This window comes from Rhinopithecus bieti, unplaced genomic scaffold (genome assembly GCF_001698545.2).
Source record: "Rhinopithecus bieti isolate Rb0 unplaced genomic scaffold, ASM169854v2 scaffold_641, whole genome shotgun sequence".
Lineage (NCBI taxonomy): Eukaryota > Metazoa > Chordata > Mammalia > Primates > Cercopithecidae > Rhinopithecus > Rhinopithecus bieti.
This window is the reverse complement of record NW_016803417.1, coordinates 4,247,472-4,260,897: the sequence shown is the minus strand read 5'-3', so window position 1 is coordinate 4,260,897 and position 13,426 is coordinate 4,247,472. Positions and strand designations below refer to the sequence as shown.

Sequence of the window (13,426 nt, the reverse complement as noted above, 5' to 3'; positions counted from 1 at the left end):
TTGGGATGCTCAGACGTTTTCAAACGTCAGTCGCCACCCTGGGCGCTCGAGGCAGGTTGATTTAACAAGGCGACTTAGGCTGAAGGTGGAGGGAGAGGGTTCCCGCCGATCCCCAGCCTCCTCTGGAGGACTCCAAAACTGGAAAGTTGGGTGGAATAGGGAGGAAATCGGGCTTCGGATTTCCCCCAGCCTCGGGCTCTCTGCAGCCTAGCTAATGGAGTTAAAATAACCACAAAAATAATACAAATTACTCCCAAGTACTGAATGCTCAGTATGGGCGGGTCACCGTGCTAGGGCGTCTACACGAGTCGCCTCCTTTTAGGTGAACCCCATTTTGCAGTTGAGGAAAGTGAGACACAGAGGAAGGTTAAGGGACCTCCTCACTACCCCTAGCCAGGGAGGGGCAGATCCGCATTCTAACCCGCCTCTGTCAGGCTCCGAGACCCCGGTGCTAGGCCTCTAAGCTGGGCTGTCGGCGCAGAGTCCGGACGGAGGTGGGGGATGTGTAGGGGGAACGCTAAGGGCAGGACCAACTCCCGCGATTAGCTCTGTGTGCTAAGTGGGAGGTGGCAGGGCCGGGCTGCAGAAGCCGGGACCCTCGAAAGGGATCCAAGTCTATGTGGCTGCGCGAGAGGGAAGCCACATGAGCTGCTTGACTCCGGGGCGAACTGGGTGGGATGGGATTCGCAAAAGGAACTGGATGGGTGAGCGGGAACCAATTTGAAACTCACTTTCCTCCTTTGTTTATTTTATTTTAAAATTTGTGGCAGGGTGTTTGAAGAAAAAAGGAAAACCATCCTCATCCAGGAAAAAACAACAACGAAGAGTCTCTCTCTCTCTCTCTCTCTCTCTCTCTCTCTCTCGACAGGGTCTCACTCCTGTTGCCTAAGGCTAGAGTGCAGTGGCGCGATCTCGGCTCTCTTGCAGCCTCGACTTCTCAGACTCAAGCGATCCTCCCACCTCAACCTCCTGAATAGCTGGGACTACAGGCGCATGCCACCACGCCCGGCTAATGTTTTGTATTTTTAGTAGAGACAGGGCTTCGCCCTGTTGCCGAGGTTGGTCTCGAACTCCTGGACTCAAGCAATCCACTCGCCTTGGCCTCCCAAAGTGCTGGGCCTCCTTCTATTTTTGTTCAGGTTTCATTGCGTGACTCGCCCAAAGAGAGATTCGGTGGGTCCAAACTGCGCCAGAAAGGGAAGGGATACAGGGCGAGAGAGATTTGGGGTAAAGGGAGAGGGAGGCAGAGGGGGAAGGGGGCCCACGCCGGTCATTTCCAAGAGGCAAACCCCGCCAGCCTAACTCCCTGGGCTGAGTCAACAGCGGCCCAGTTGCTTTGTAATTTACAGGAGGGACTCCGGATTGTACTTTGTAATTTGGTGTCGGTTTACAAGGCAAAGGACTTCTGTTTCCTCACCTCACCAGGTCCTCAGTCACGGCCTGACCCCTTTTAAGAGAGGGACCTCGAGAGGGGAGCTGAATTCCTTGAGCCCTCGCCTTTCAATCAAGTTTTCAAGGCACGCTTTGGCCAGGCCCTCCCGGACTGCCTGTGCTGCCACCTTGGGAATCAACGTCTGTACCGAACTCCTAACCTGTGAAGACGCGCTATCCTCATAATTGCGGAGTCAGGCCAAGGCAGGCTACTCTTTCCCCTTTGCAGATGAGGCAACTGAGCCGCAGAAAAATAACTGACCAAGATCACCTAGCTAGTGGAACAAACAGCTCCAGCCCAGGCTCTCTGGCTCCTATTCCCTCTGAATATTTAATTTACTAAACAGTTCGAGCAGCCGTAGATTCCTTTCACAGTCCGGTAAAAACTGTGATAATTACTCCTCCCCTTCCCCAAAATGTACTTATTTTCCCATTCAATATCGGAGCTTCTCGGACTTCCTGAAGTTCGTCCCAGGATAAAGACCTTCCTTTCTCCTCCTCCTCGCCCCGCCCCACGACCTCGCTTCCCAGTAGTTGCTGGGATCCTGATTCTCTGGAGGCATTCCGGGCGGAGGGATTGAGTGTAATTCAACTGAGTTATGATTACAGCTGCTTGTTCCCCTGTGCCGCAGACTGGTGTGTAGGGAGGGTGGGACTGGCGGGGCACGTGGAGATGGGCAAAATGTCTGGAGAGAGCAGTGGGGCTGTTGTGCGCGTTTTCGCTAGAGGTGAGCTAAGAGCTAGGGAGGAAACAATCTTAAGCCCACTCCGCTGGGACTCACGGGCTGAGGTCCTCCAGGAAGCACTGGGGCTCAGCTTTCCCTATGTCAGTACGGATGGAGCACACGCAGGAGGAAGGCTGGTGGCTCTGCCGGAACATTCTGAGGGCCTTGTTCTCTGCATACGCTGGGACCTGCAGTCCCATCTCCGATTTGGCCTCAGCCAGCGTGGTTTATTGTACACAAATCCCGCTTGTTTCCTCCTTATGCAGCAGTTTTAAAATTTCGAACTAGTTCAAGAGCTGCTGGCTGCTCGTTTACTTTCAGTTTTGGAAACAGAGGCTTACACCCCTTTCTCCTTCTGTTTCTCCTCCGTCCCCCTTCCCCTCAATCTAGTTTTCCAAAGTTAGCAAACCTACTTTCTTGATTTTGTTTCTTAACATTTAAAACAACTGGTGAAGGGCTAATGATTTCATCTCCTTACCACCACCCCTAACCTTAAAAGCAATAAATAAAATAAAAGCCCAGCCTGCCAACTGCATGCACACACAGCCAGCGGTGGTGGTGGTTTGTAGTTTGCATACACGTCGCGGGGCAGAAACACTGAAATGCCTGTTTGCAAAGGCAGAAATGTAGCTAGCAGGGGAAGACGGTGAAAAAACAGAATGGTTTGATAAAACCTGCTCGGTCCTGTTACAGGAGGGCTGCTGGTGGTAATCCCAGGTACTAAAATCAGACGGGGTGCAGGAGAATAAAATTTAAAAAAGCAAACCCACAAGGAGTCTTTCTTGCTGGGAGTGAAGGGCTCTGCAAAGTTTCTGGGACTTCATAACAGACGTCAACAAGGTCCATTGCTCTTCCCGAGACTACTGGGTGATCCAGGGCTCCTCTCTGAACCTCAGTTTCGTCGTTGGAAAAAATGGGGATAGGAACATATTTCTGCTGCTGTCAAGAATTTAAACGCTTCAGTGCAGGTGAAGGAAATGTGCTTTGATGAGTGGGTATAAAAAATGTGCAAAAAGAACCTGGTGTTACAAGGTGGTGTCAAGGGAGAGGAAGTAACAGTCTGTGTGACCCCCTGTCCCTTGTCGGAGCGCGCACCGCTCCCAAGTCACCCTCTGAGTCTCCAGAGCTACAGAAAAGCCGAAGGGAATAAGCAGGACTGTTTCTCTACTGCCTTCATTGGGCTTTGCAAGAGGCTCTGGGAAGAAGAACTCGTACAAATGGGAATCCCAGTGCCTGGTCACCGGGGAGGAACTTTCCAACACCGCTAAAGGCTTGAGAATAGTGCTTCTGGCTGGTTTCACGGTAGTTCCTAAGCTGCCTTTGTTCCCACTTCTCGGAGCCAGGTTAACTTTTAACATTCTGACAGACTTGGAGAAAAGTAAGGTTTGAATTACGTCAGGAATTCCCACCCTTCAACAGGTATTTGTTGCAGGCCTACTATGTGCTCAGTGCAATGACACTCAATTTTGTAAAGTCTCCTAAACAGATCCTACTTGAGAGGTCTTGATTATTTACAGATGCAGTTAGAAAAGCGTCCATATTACTTTAAATGGAGTTCAAGAAATATAAAGCAGAGTTGAATTAGAAGACTAATTCCTTCTTTTAATATGTTGGAAATTTTATTGTTAAACATTTTGTAAAGGATTTTTTGAGGGAGTCGTTAGAAAGTCTATAAATACAACTATGCACACTAAAAAGCAGTCTTTTTTTAAAAAAGAGGTTTGTTTAAATGCATGCTTAGGGTGAATGGATTTACCTAAATCTCTTAATAGTATGCATTTCTGATCTTCCTCAAATTAACTGTAATAGCAACTGATACAGCAGAAAAATGTGAGTGACTTGTAGTTGACTTGGCCACCTGCCACACGGGCTTGGTGAAGGTTAATGAGGAACTGTTTGGCACTTCGAGAATACTTGGCACTAGACACAGAAATATCAACAGGCCATTTGTATGCTAACTAGGAGCTTCGGTGCCAGGTAACCACTGATGTACTCTTGCAGGAGAAAGAAGGATGTCGCTGTACGCCCCGACAGAGAGGCATTTTTAGGCCCAGTTTGGATTAATGATTGATTGAGTCGCCGAAATACTTGTGATGCTGATAGAGACCAATACTGGTCCTTCTGATCTCTTTCTCGTCGTTTATTACCTTCTCTTGTGGACAATGCATTCCTCAGAGTGTATCCCTGCTTGTTTCCCAGTCCGCGAGATAAATGGCGACTTCTCTCTCGCAGGCACCGTCATACCTTGGGTTTAAATTCTGGACGGGCGACCCGGCTGCACCGAAGGCCCGGCAGGCGGACTCCGGCGGAGCGCTTCAGGGAGGAGAGTGTAGACCGCGAGAGGCGGAGGGCGCCCAGCCAGCGTGCCTCGGCCAATCAGTGTACACACCGCCTGACAACCGGCCAATCAGAGGACGTAAAGCTCTGGGGCCCGAGCGGATAATACTAGGAAGGGGAGCGCAGTTTGGAGACAGAAGCCAGTGGCGCTGCGCTGAGTGCAGCTGCGCTCGCCCGCTCGGTGAGCCGGTGATCTGAGCCAGGCGGGGGCGGCCCGACCTTTCCCGCCCAGCTTGGGTCGGAGGAAGCCGAAAGCGGCCTCAGCAAGGTGAGGCGCCCGAGGCTGCAGAAGACCGAGCAGAACTTTGCAGAGTTCGGAATGTGCTGGGCTAGGTTGCTGAGGACTTGACTGGCTTCCTCCCTCCTTCCCTCCACCTTCTCCCTCCCCTCCACCATCCAGTGGGTTCGTTCCGGGCCTCCAGCTATCAGCTCCCGATTTCGTATTTGAGGGTAGCGACCCCGATTTCTGTTTGCATGCATAGCCAGCAGCCCTAGCGCCAGATCCTAAAGCTGGATATCTTTTGACTGGGCTACCAGCCCGGGCCTCAAAGTTTTGGTGAGTGCTGTGATGCCGCTCGGGGTGTCAGGGAGGGCAAAGGGCGTGAATCATCCTTCACCTTTTCTGTTTGACTTGAATGCCTTGCCTTAAAGATGTAAACCAAGCCCTAAGTACAGAGAGCCCACACAGCTCAGCCCTGTGGCGCCCGAGTACTATTAAGGCTGGACGGGCATCTGTATGGTAGCTTTGTGCTCTTTTCCCCTATGGGACTCTAATGACAACAAAATTTTGGTTTTCAGTTGATTATTTTGGGGAGGGGGGTGAGAGGACCTCTTCAAGCCCAAGGAGGGGTCCTTGTGGTGGTGTAGGGTGATGAGAGGCATTTGGGAAGCATGGAGTGGTACTTCAGTGGGTCTGAAGGGCCACTTGTAATTAAAGGAAAACAGTTCTTCCACGGATAGTTTTATATGCATCATGGCCTTACTACTTGAGTATGGGGAAATCTGACAAGTGGCCTGGGCCGGCCTAGTTGGACACAGTATTTTGTGTGTGTGATAAGTGAGTTACCCAGGGACTTGTCCGGAAAGCCTGTGTAAAGCCAGAGAGGGCTACGGTTAAAGGTCAGGTACTCACAGAGCACTTAGAATTAATAAAATAAAACCTTTCTTGGGTTGTAGATCCCTGGGGGCCCTAGAGATACAAGAAAGGCACGTGTGGCCTGGAAGTGAGGGACATGTAATGAGAACAGGATAACTCAATGGGCCGGAGGCGGGCAGACCAGGAGCTTTGGGCCGGAGGCTCAGGGATGGTCCCTGACGGCGGCCGGTGGGTCTTTGGATTTCTTTGTGTTTCCCCAGAGTGAAGGCCGCCGAGCTCAGGCCCCAGCGAAGCTCCGAGCGCCATGGCCGAACCGCAGGCTGGCTTGGCGGCCGGGGACTGGGAGATCGATGTCGAGAGCCTGGAGCTAGAAGAGGACGGCTGCGGGGCGCAGCGGTCAACGGCCCCAGAGCCCAGCCCGCCGCCGGCCGACGGGGACGGCGAGGACGACGAGGATGACGACGAGGTGGACGAAGACGCGGAAGAAGAGGGCGACGGCGAGGAGGCAGGCGCGTCCCCCGGGATGCCCGGCCAGCCGGAGCAGCAGGGGGGACTGCAGCCGAGGCCGTCGCTCGCGCCTCAGGCCTCCCCCGCCGGCGCTGGTCCCCCAGAGCGCTGCACTCCTGCGGGCGGCGGCGCGGAGCCGCGCAAGCTGAGCCGCACGCCCAAGTGCGCGCGCTGCCGCAACCACGGCGTGGTGTCCTGCCTCAAGGGCCACAAGCGCTTCTGTCGCTGGCGCGACTGCCAGTGCGCCAACTGCCTGCTGGTGGTGGAGCGACAGCGCGTCATGGCCGCCCAGGTGGCGCTCCGGAGGCAGCAGGCCACCGAGGTGCGTACCCTCCCGGCCCGGGACGCGCCCCCCTGGGGCATCCCAGGCCACAGTGGAGGTGGGGGAGTTGGAGGGGAACCGGGCAGCTATCCACACCCCCGCGCCCAGGGCCTTGTGGCGCCTGTCTCTCACTAGGAAGGATGGTAAGAACGCTTTTCTGCATACACTGGCAAGCAGGGTCGGGAGGGAGAAAGTAGGCATTTCTGGGGAACTTGGGAAATGTTTTTTCTTAAAAAGCAGGTAGAGAGGCCTTAAAAGTGATTAGGCTCATTTGGAACATCGTGAGAAAATCGATTTGTTTTTATTTTTATTTTACATTTAAAAGTGTATTTTCGTGGTGTTGAGGGAGGGGTTAGGGGGAGAGTGGTTGGTCCACAGCACGGCGTGCAGCTCCAGACTCGTCACTGTTGTACTAGTGATGATGGAGAAAAAGAACCACGCAGCACGCATGCACTCGGTGCTTCCGCGGTCACTTGGACGTTTGAGATATCCAGAACACTCATTTTACAGATGAGACACAAAGTGTATGAGAAATTAGATGCCTGCAGCCCAAGGTCATCAATCCGAAGCTACCGTCCCTGCAGACTACCTAAGAGCAAGTGGAGGGTCTCTGCTGCTTCCCACCGGAGGACTCCAGCTGCGAGGAGAGCCAGGGTTGTCTTTCCGAGAGAGGCTCTTGAACCTCCGATGTTGTATTTGTTTCCATATGCTCCTGGACAGGGAGAGCTCAGCGAGCGAGGCTTCGCAGGGCCTCCTCCCAGACTCAGGACCAGGGAAGATTTTCAATTTTACTTTTTGGCGGAGAGGAGCTGGGGAGTGGATCGCCAGGCATACTGAAGGCCACAATCCCACTGGAACGCCTCTCGAGGGCCCAGGAGAGCGCACTGGACGCCATGGGCACCTGGTCCTGGGCTTGACCTCCTCACGAGTCCCGCATTGGTCATCGCCGGCCCTGCGTTCCCACGCGTTCTCTGTAGCATATGCTGGGTAGGGCGCGGGCGTGGGAGGCCTCAGAATCCCACCAGCTGGAGGTGACTGCGGAGGCGAGGGCGGACTTCGGTAAAGCGCAAATTCGGAGTTTGCAGCTGGACCCAGGAGACCCTTATCTCTTCATTACCCTGTCACTCCACCGTGCCCGCCCTGCCGCAGGGAGAAATCCGCCTGGCCTCACTGCTTAACAACAGGCCTTGGGCACCTTCTACCCGACAGGTGGGCTCCCAGGACCCAGCCTGGCTGCAACCATCTCTTGAGGTCGGGCGTCCCCCGAAAGGGATTTCACTTTTTCACTTCCCTCCGGGATGTCCCCATACTTCTGGCCATAGGTTTGAAGTCTAGAGTGACTGTGCAGCATAGTCTAGAGTGACTGTGCTGGAGAAAGCAGGGGGCCCAGCTCACCAGTGGAGATTCCAGCTCTTTGCCCTAGGATTATAGGATGCTGATAGTAATTCGTTTGTAATTATTTTTCACACGGAATGGGAAAATTCAATACATTTAGAAGGGGGAGAGTTTCTAGAAGACTTACTGACATCCCGTCCTTCCCCTTCTCGCCCCCATTTTCTTTCAGGGCATTATTGATGATGTTTCTTGTGTTTACAGGACAAGAAGGGGCTTTCTGGGAAACAGAATAATTTCGAGCGCAAAACTGTGTACCAGAGGCAAGTCAGAGCCCCCAGTTTGCTGGCCAAAAGCATTTTAGAAGGTAAAGCAACAAAATTATCCTTCAGCCTTTTTAACCGAGTTGAATGACTCTCATCAATCAGGCACAAAGTGTATTTATTAATCAGTTAAAGTGCTATCTAAAGGGAAAGTACTTTTTATTAGAAAGGTTTTGTTTAGGCGTTCTCTGAGCCCATACACTAAAACTGAACCCATAGGGAGAAGATTAGCATGGCCCCGGAGCCAGAAAGTTTTCTTCTAGGAAGGAAACCGCCACCTGGGAAAATGAATCTCACATACCTGCTGAGATTTTTGTCACCACCAGTTTAAGAATTCCTATCATTTGGTTGTCTGCTCAGTGGTTAATGGGTTAATGTGGAGTGCATGTGAAATTTACTCCGTGTGAGGGATGTACAAAGATATACTGCCAAGTGACCCTGGAGCAGATGTCTTGGAAGGAAATAAATAACCTAAACAAAGCAAAACAAAACAACACAACCACCTCCACTTTTCTTAGTTGTGGGAGCTGAATAGATGAAGTCAAGTGAGGAGTTTAACATCTGCCCAACTGATAAAGACCTTTAGTCTGGGTGTTCAACCTCAGATTCAACTCCTTTTCATTGTACTTTTTTTTTTTTTAATTACTTGGGTAATTCCTGTTATTCCAAACTTCATTTTACCATTTTTGACAATCAAGGTTATAGAATCTGAAAAAGGTTTTGAATCCAGAAAGTGAAGTGGAGGTTGAATGAGAACTGCGAAATCTCTAACTTTCTCTCTCCATATTCTCACTTTCATGAAAGCCTAGGGATACGTTAATTTTCTTAAAATATTACTGATTTTAAAAGCATCTCTATTTGGGTATGGAATTTATTTATCGACCTTTTCAATAATATATTGACTATTTTAACCGTTTTCTTTAAATTTTAAAAAATTTAAATAAGGGAAAGTTAATGTTTGCTTTAATCACTGCCACTTCATGAAATTCAGGTTGAAAGTAAACAAAATTTTTTAAGTAGACATTTAGATTCTGTTTTTTTCTTGTGTAGCTTCTGAATTTTGTTGGTTCTGGACAGGTTTTGAAGTTTGTGTGTGTCCTATCATGTGTTGCATACTTCTGACCATAGAGTGGTTTCTTATGAATTAAAAATGAATTTGGTTACAAACTGGATAAACATATTTATAATAATAGGGCCACACTGATAAACTGAGATTGTGCCAAAGCAACTTGCGAAGTCTGAGGACTAAATGGAATAGTAAATGCAAATGAATAACTTCCTGGTAAAAACTTACAGTAGAAATGGAAACATTAATTTTCAAATTTTATTTTATTTGTAAATGAGTATGGTGGGTTTGTCACTATGTAAACACAAATATAACAATGGATCCTTCAAACAAATTTGGTAGAGGTGAGTGCTTGGGGGTGATGAAATACTTCAAGTATTTTATGCCCCCAGGAATTCTATTTATGTTACACTAATCTTTGTTTTTGAGTTTGTTCCTATTCCTGCGATGACTTAGCCTGTGTTCTAATGATAGCTTGTTCAACCGTTTTCGTATCCGGCCAAAATGATTAGAGCTTGGGAAAAATGTTTTAGAACAGTTATTTTCAATAGAGCAGGGAATACTCCCCGCCGTTTTGGGTTTTTTTTTTTTTTTTTTTTTTTTTTTTTTTTTTTGTACTGTTAGTCAGGGGAAGGGGCCTGGTTAAATTGTTCACTGTAGAGTGTGTTTGACTAGTTAACAGTTCTTTTCAATTTTCTATGCTTCTCTATTTTCTTAAGCCTTGTTTTTCTTTTTCTACTCACGAATCTCCTTTAACTTTCTTTCTTTCTTTCTCTTTTTTCCTAGTTCTCCTTGGATTATTCTACAGCTATTACAGTGTGTACATAATGAACCATCTTTAGAAAATAAAAGTGACATCAGCTCTAGGTATAGATATATTTTTTAATAATGAAAAAGGATGACATGGATAATAATAAAACATTGATTGATACAAGATGAATAGCCTTGTCTCTTAATGCATAGGGGCCCTGGGAAGAATATTAAAATTTTTAATCAATAAAGTATGCCTGTTGAAGCAAGCAAGCAAACAAATCCATAACAACAACAACAGCAACAACAACAAGTTGCAATATGGATATCTTTCACCCTCCCAGGAAACTATTTTAAACCTAACCTGTACTTTTGCATCTGTATAAAAATATTAGTGAGATAGAACTGAAGATAACTATTCTGCTGATTTGTAGTGTTGCTGTTACCTTCTTGGTGTCCAGATTTTTCTTCAAGATGTTAATCTCTTTCATGTGCAATCTTTGCTTCTTTTAGGCTATCGCCCCATTCCAGCGGAGACTTATGTAGGAGGGACCTTCCCTCTACCTCCCCCAGTTAGTGACAGGATGAGGAAAAGAAGAGCCTTTGCTGATAAAGAGTTGGAGAACATTATGCTGGAGAGAGAATATAAAGAAAGGGAGATGTTGGAAACTTCTCAAGCTGCTGCTCTGTTTCTGCCCAACCGCATAGTGCCTGGAACTGACTATAGCTCCTACAAAAGTGCCTACAGCCCCAGCCCAGTGGAACCACCGAGCAAGGACTTCTGTAATTTCTTGCCCACCTGCCTTGATTTAACCATGCAGTATTCAGGGTCTGGGAATATGGAACTAATTTCTTCTAATGTCAGCGTGGCCACGGCTTATAGACAGTATCCCTTGTCCTCGAGATTTTTAGTTTGGCCCAAGTGTGGCCCCATTAGCGACACCCTCCTCTACCAGCAATGCCTGCTAAATGCCACCACCTCAGTTCAAGCCCTGAAGCCTGGGGCCAGCTGGGACTTGAAGGGAGCACGAGTCCAGGATGGGCTCAGTGCAGAGCATGACATGATGCCATCGAAATTGGAAGGTTCCCTGGTGCTGCCTCACACTCCTGAGATCCAGACCATGAGAAGTGACCTTCAGGGTCATCAGGCTGTCCCAGAGAGGTCGGCATTCTCCCCACCCCAACGGAATTTCTCTCCTGTTGTTGACATGGACTCCCTGGCAGCTCAAGGGCATGTCTTAACGAAGATCAGCAAAGAAAACACCAGGCACCCTCTGCCACTTAGACATAATCCATTCCACTCATTATTCCAGCAAACGCTTAATGACAAATCGGGTCCTGAGTTGAAAACACCATTTGTCAAAGAGGCCTTTGAAGAGACCCCTAAGAAACACAGAGAGTGTTTAGTTAAGGAGAACCAGAAGTACACATTTACAATAGACAGATGCGCAAAAGACCTTTTTGTAGCCAAACAAGTTGGAACAAAACTCTCGGTGAATGAACCACTGTCATTTTCTGTTGAGTCTATTCTTAAGAGGCCTTCATCTGCCATCACTCGTGTCTCTCAGTGAAAGGCTGCTTAAACAGAAAGCTGGATTTTCTGCAGTCTTAGGGTGTTCTTGCCACTTGCTACTTTTTTTTTCAGGTTGTGTGAAGAAATTTCTAATGTAAAGATGATGATTTTGAAAAGTTTTATATATTCATAATATGCATGTACTTTTTCTTATCACATATATTTAAACTTACAGATGGAAATTGCCCAATGCACAGATTGTTAAGTACCATGCTTTACACAGCATTTCAAAAAGCAATAAAATTGACACCGTCTTCTAAAAGACCCAGTATTTGCTGAAGCAAATAGCTGTCTCTGTCTAGATGAAGAAGCTATTTTTCTATGATTCTGTATATTTTGAAGTACTCTTAATGTCATTGGGGGCCACAGGAAAACCTTTATAATACTTTAGTTTTGCATTTTGGGGGGCACATAAATTTAATTATTCAAGACTGTTTGAGGCAAAATTAACTTTTTAAGGAGCACATAGGGCCATTTGCATGTTTACAGTATCTTCATTTCACGTGATTGGACAAAGCTGAATTAATTTGAAGGGAAATCAAGTGTCATGTCTCTTTTACATGATGACTTGAGTTCTTGGAATAGATTTCTTCTGACTCCCTGGGTCCCAGTTTCTTTCCCTAGTAAGGATGTTTATGTGGGGCCCCAAGCTTCCTTTCTAGAAACATTTCTAGTTTCTTTGAACAGTCTATGATTTTAGGTTGCTAGGAGCCACAAATCAGGTTTCCTTGTATGATGTGGTCAGTACTTCCCATGATGGGGCCCAAACCTCCTCGCAGCTCTTGAGTGGTGAGTCCACTGTTTCTGAACCACTGGTGACAGCAGGCATTTGGATGCAGGCCCAGTCACAACTCTCATCATGTCCCCAAGTATCAGCTTTATGCCTCCCACATTTGCACCCCTGTCAAAAGCCTTCAGTGTAGCTCTCTTCTGACACAAAACATTTACTGTTCAAATTGCTTCAGCTGACAGTTGCTAAAGCTTGCAGATATTTATCACAGCATGAGGGTGGCTTCTTAATTCTTATACCTTTTCTTCCCCCACACCCCCCCTTTATTTGAGACAAGGTCTCACTCTGTTGGCCAGGCTGGAGTGCAGTGGTGTGATCGTGGCTCACTCTACCTCCTGGGCTCAAGTGCATGCCTGTAGTCCCAGCTACTCAAGGGGTCCCACCTCCCAGGCTCCACCTCAGCCTCTTGAGTAGCTTGGACTACAGGCATGCACCACCATGCCTGGCCAATTTTTAAATTTATTACTATTTTTGGAATATGTGGAGAGGTAAGTTTTAAAATTTTGGTGGAAACAGGGTCTCCCTATGCTTCCCAGGCTTGTCTTGAACACCTGGGCTCAAATGAGCCTCACGCCTTGGCCTTCCAAAGTGCTGGGATTACAAGCATGAGCCACCTTACCTGTCCTTTCTCCCATTTTTAAGTTCTTGTTAATCTCTTGTTCTGCTCAGTAAAATGTTAGCTGTTGTTCCATATAATTGATAAAATAAGAGTAAGACCTTTATGAGAGTACTATGTTAATCTCTTAAGACCTCACCTGTAGACCCCAAGTTAAGTTTTAAGATATCATAGTCATTCTAATACAAAAAAAATCAAGAGTCACGTATCTTGCTTTTAATACTGCCACAGAGGGAGGTTTTACTTCAAACTCTGCTGCTGTCTTCTGGGTAACAAGAACATGAGGTGGGTATGTGGAAGGTGCCAAGTGATTCAGCAGTGTAAAGAGCTTCTTTTTGGCTCATGAAAACACTTTGTATTACTTAAAAATGCTTTTGCTACTAATGAGCTCATATAAACCTCCAGGGATTCTCTGAATCGTTGCTTAAAATTAGCATCAATTTCAAAAAACAACAAGCCAAACCTTGGATTGACTTTCAGTTTGTACTTGTAAAATAATACTTGGTTTTATTGAGTCAAATTTAGTTATTTTTACTATTGCAAAAGTCAGAGCAAATG

The 13,426-nt window shown here is 47.6% G+C and overlaps 1 protein-coding gene across 3 annotated transcripts; it reads left to right on the top strand.

Annotated features, from left to right (window-relative positions):
- Window positions 1–4,176: 4,176 nt before the first annotated feature.
- On the top strand, window positions 4,177–11,730 carry DMRT2 (doublesex and mab-3 related transcription factor 2). Of its 3 annotated transcripts, XM_017883641.1 has the most exons (5): window positions 4,177–5,049; window positions 5,850–6,418; window positions 8,015–8,117; window positions 9,926–10,006; window positions 10,403–11,730. In XM_017883641.1, exons 2-4 carry the CDS (start codon window positions 5,894–5,896, stop codon window positions 9,979–9,981), a joined length of 684 nt encoding a protein of 227 aa, XP_017739130.1. In that variant the 5' UTR covers window positions 4,177–5,049; window positions 5,850–5,893; the 3' UTR covers window positions 9,982–10,006; window positions 10,403–11,730. The 3 variants fall into 3 exon arrangements, with proteins under 3 accessions (XP_017739130.1, XP_017739124.1, XP_017739116.1); XM_017883635.1 differs by lacking the exon at window positions 9,926–10,006 and having other exon boundaries at window positions 4,188–4,761; XM_017883627.1 differs by lacking the exon at window positions 9,926–10,006 and having other exon boundaries at window positions 4,189–5,049.
- The last annotated feature ends 1,696 nt before the right edge of the window (window positions 11,731–13,426 follow it).

Coding starts and splice junctions, on each gene's coding strand:
- DMRT2 (XM_017883635.1), top strand. CDS start 5,894: ATGGCCGAACCGCAGGCTGGCTTGGCGGCCGGGGACTGGGAGATCGAT. Junction 6,419..8,014: donor GGAGGCAGCAGGCCACCGAG/GTGCGTACCCTC, acceptor TTGTGTTTACAG/GACAAGAAGGGGCTTTCTGG. Junction 8,118..10,402: donor GGCCAAAAGCATTTTAGAAG/GTAAAGCAACAA, acceptor TGCTTCTTTTAG/GCTATCGCCCCATTCCAGCG.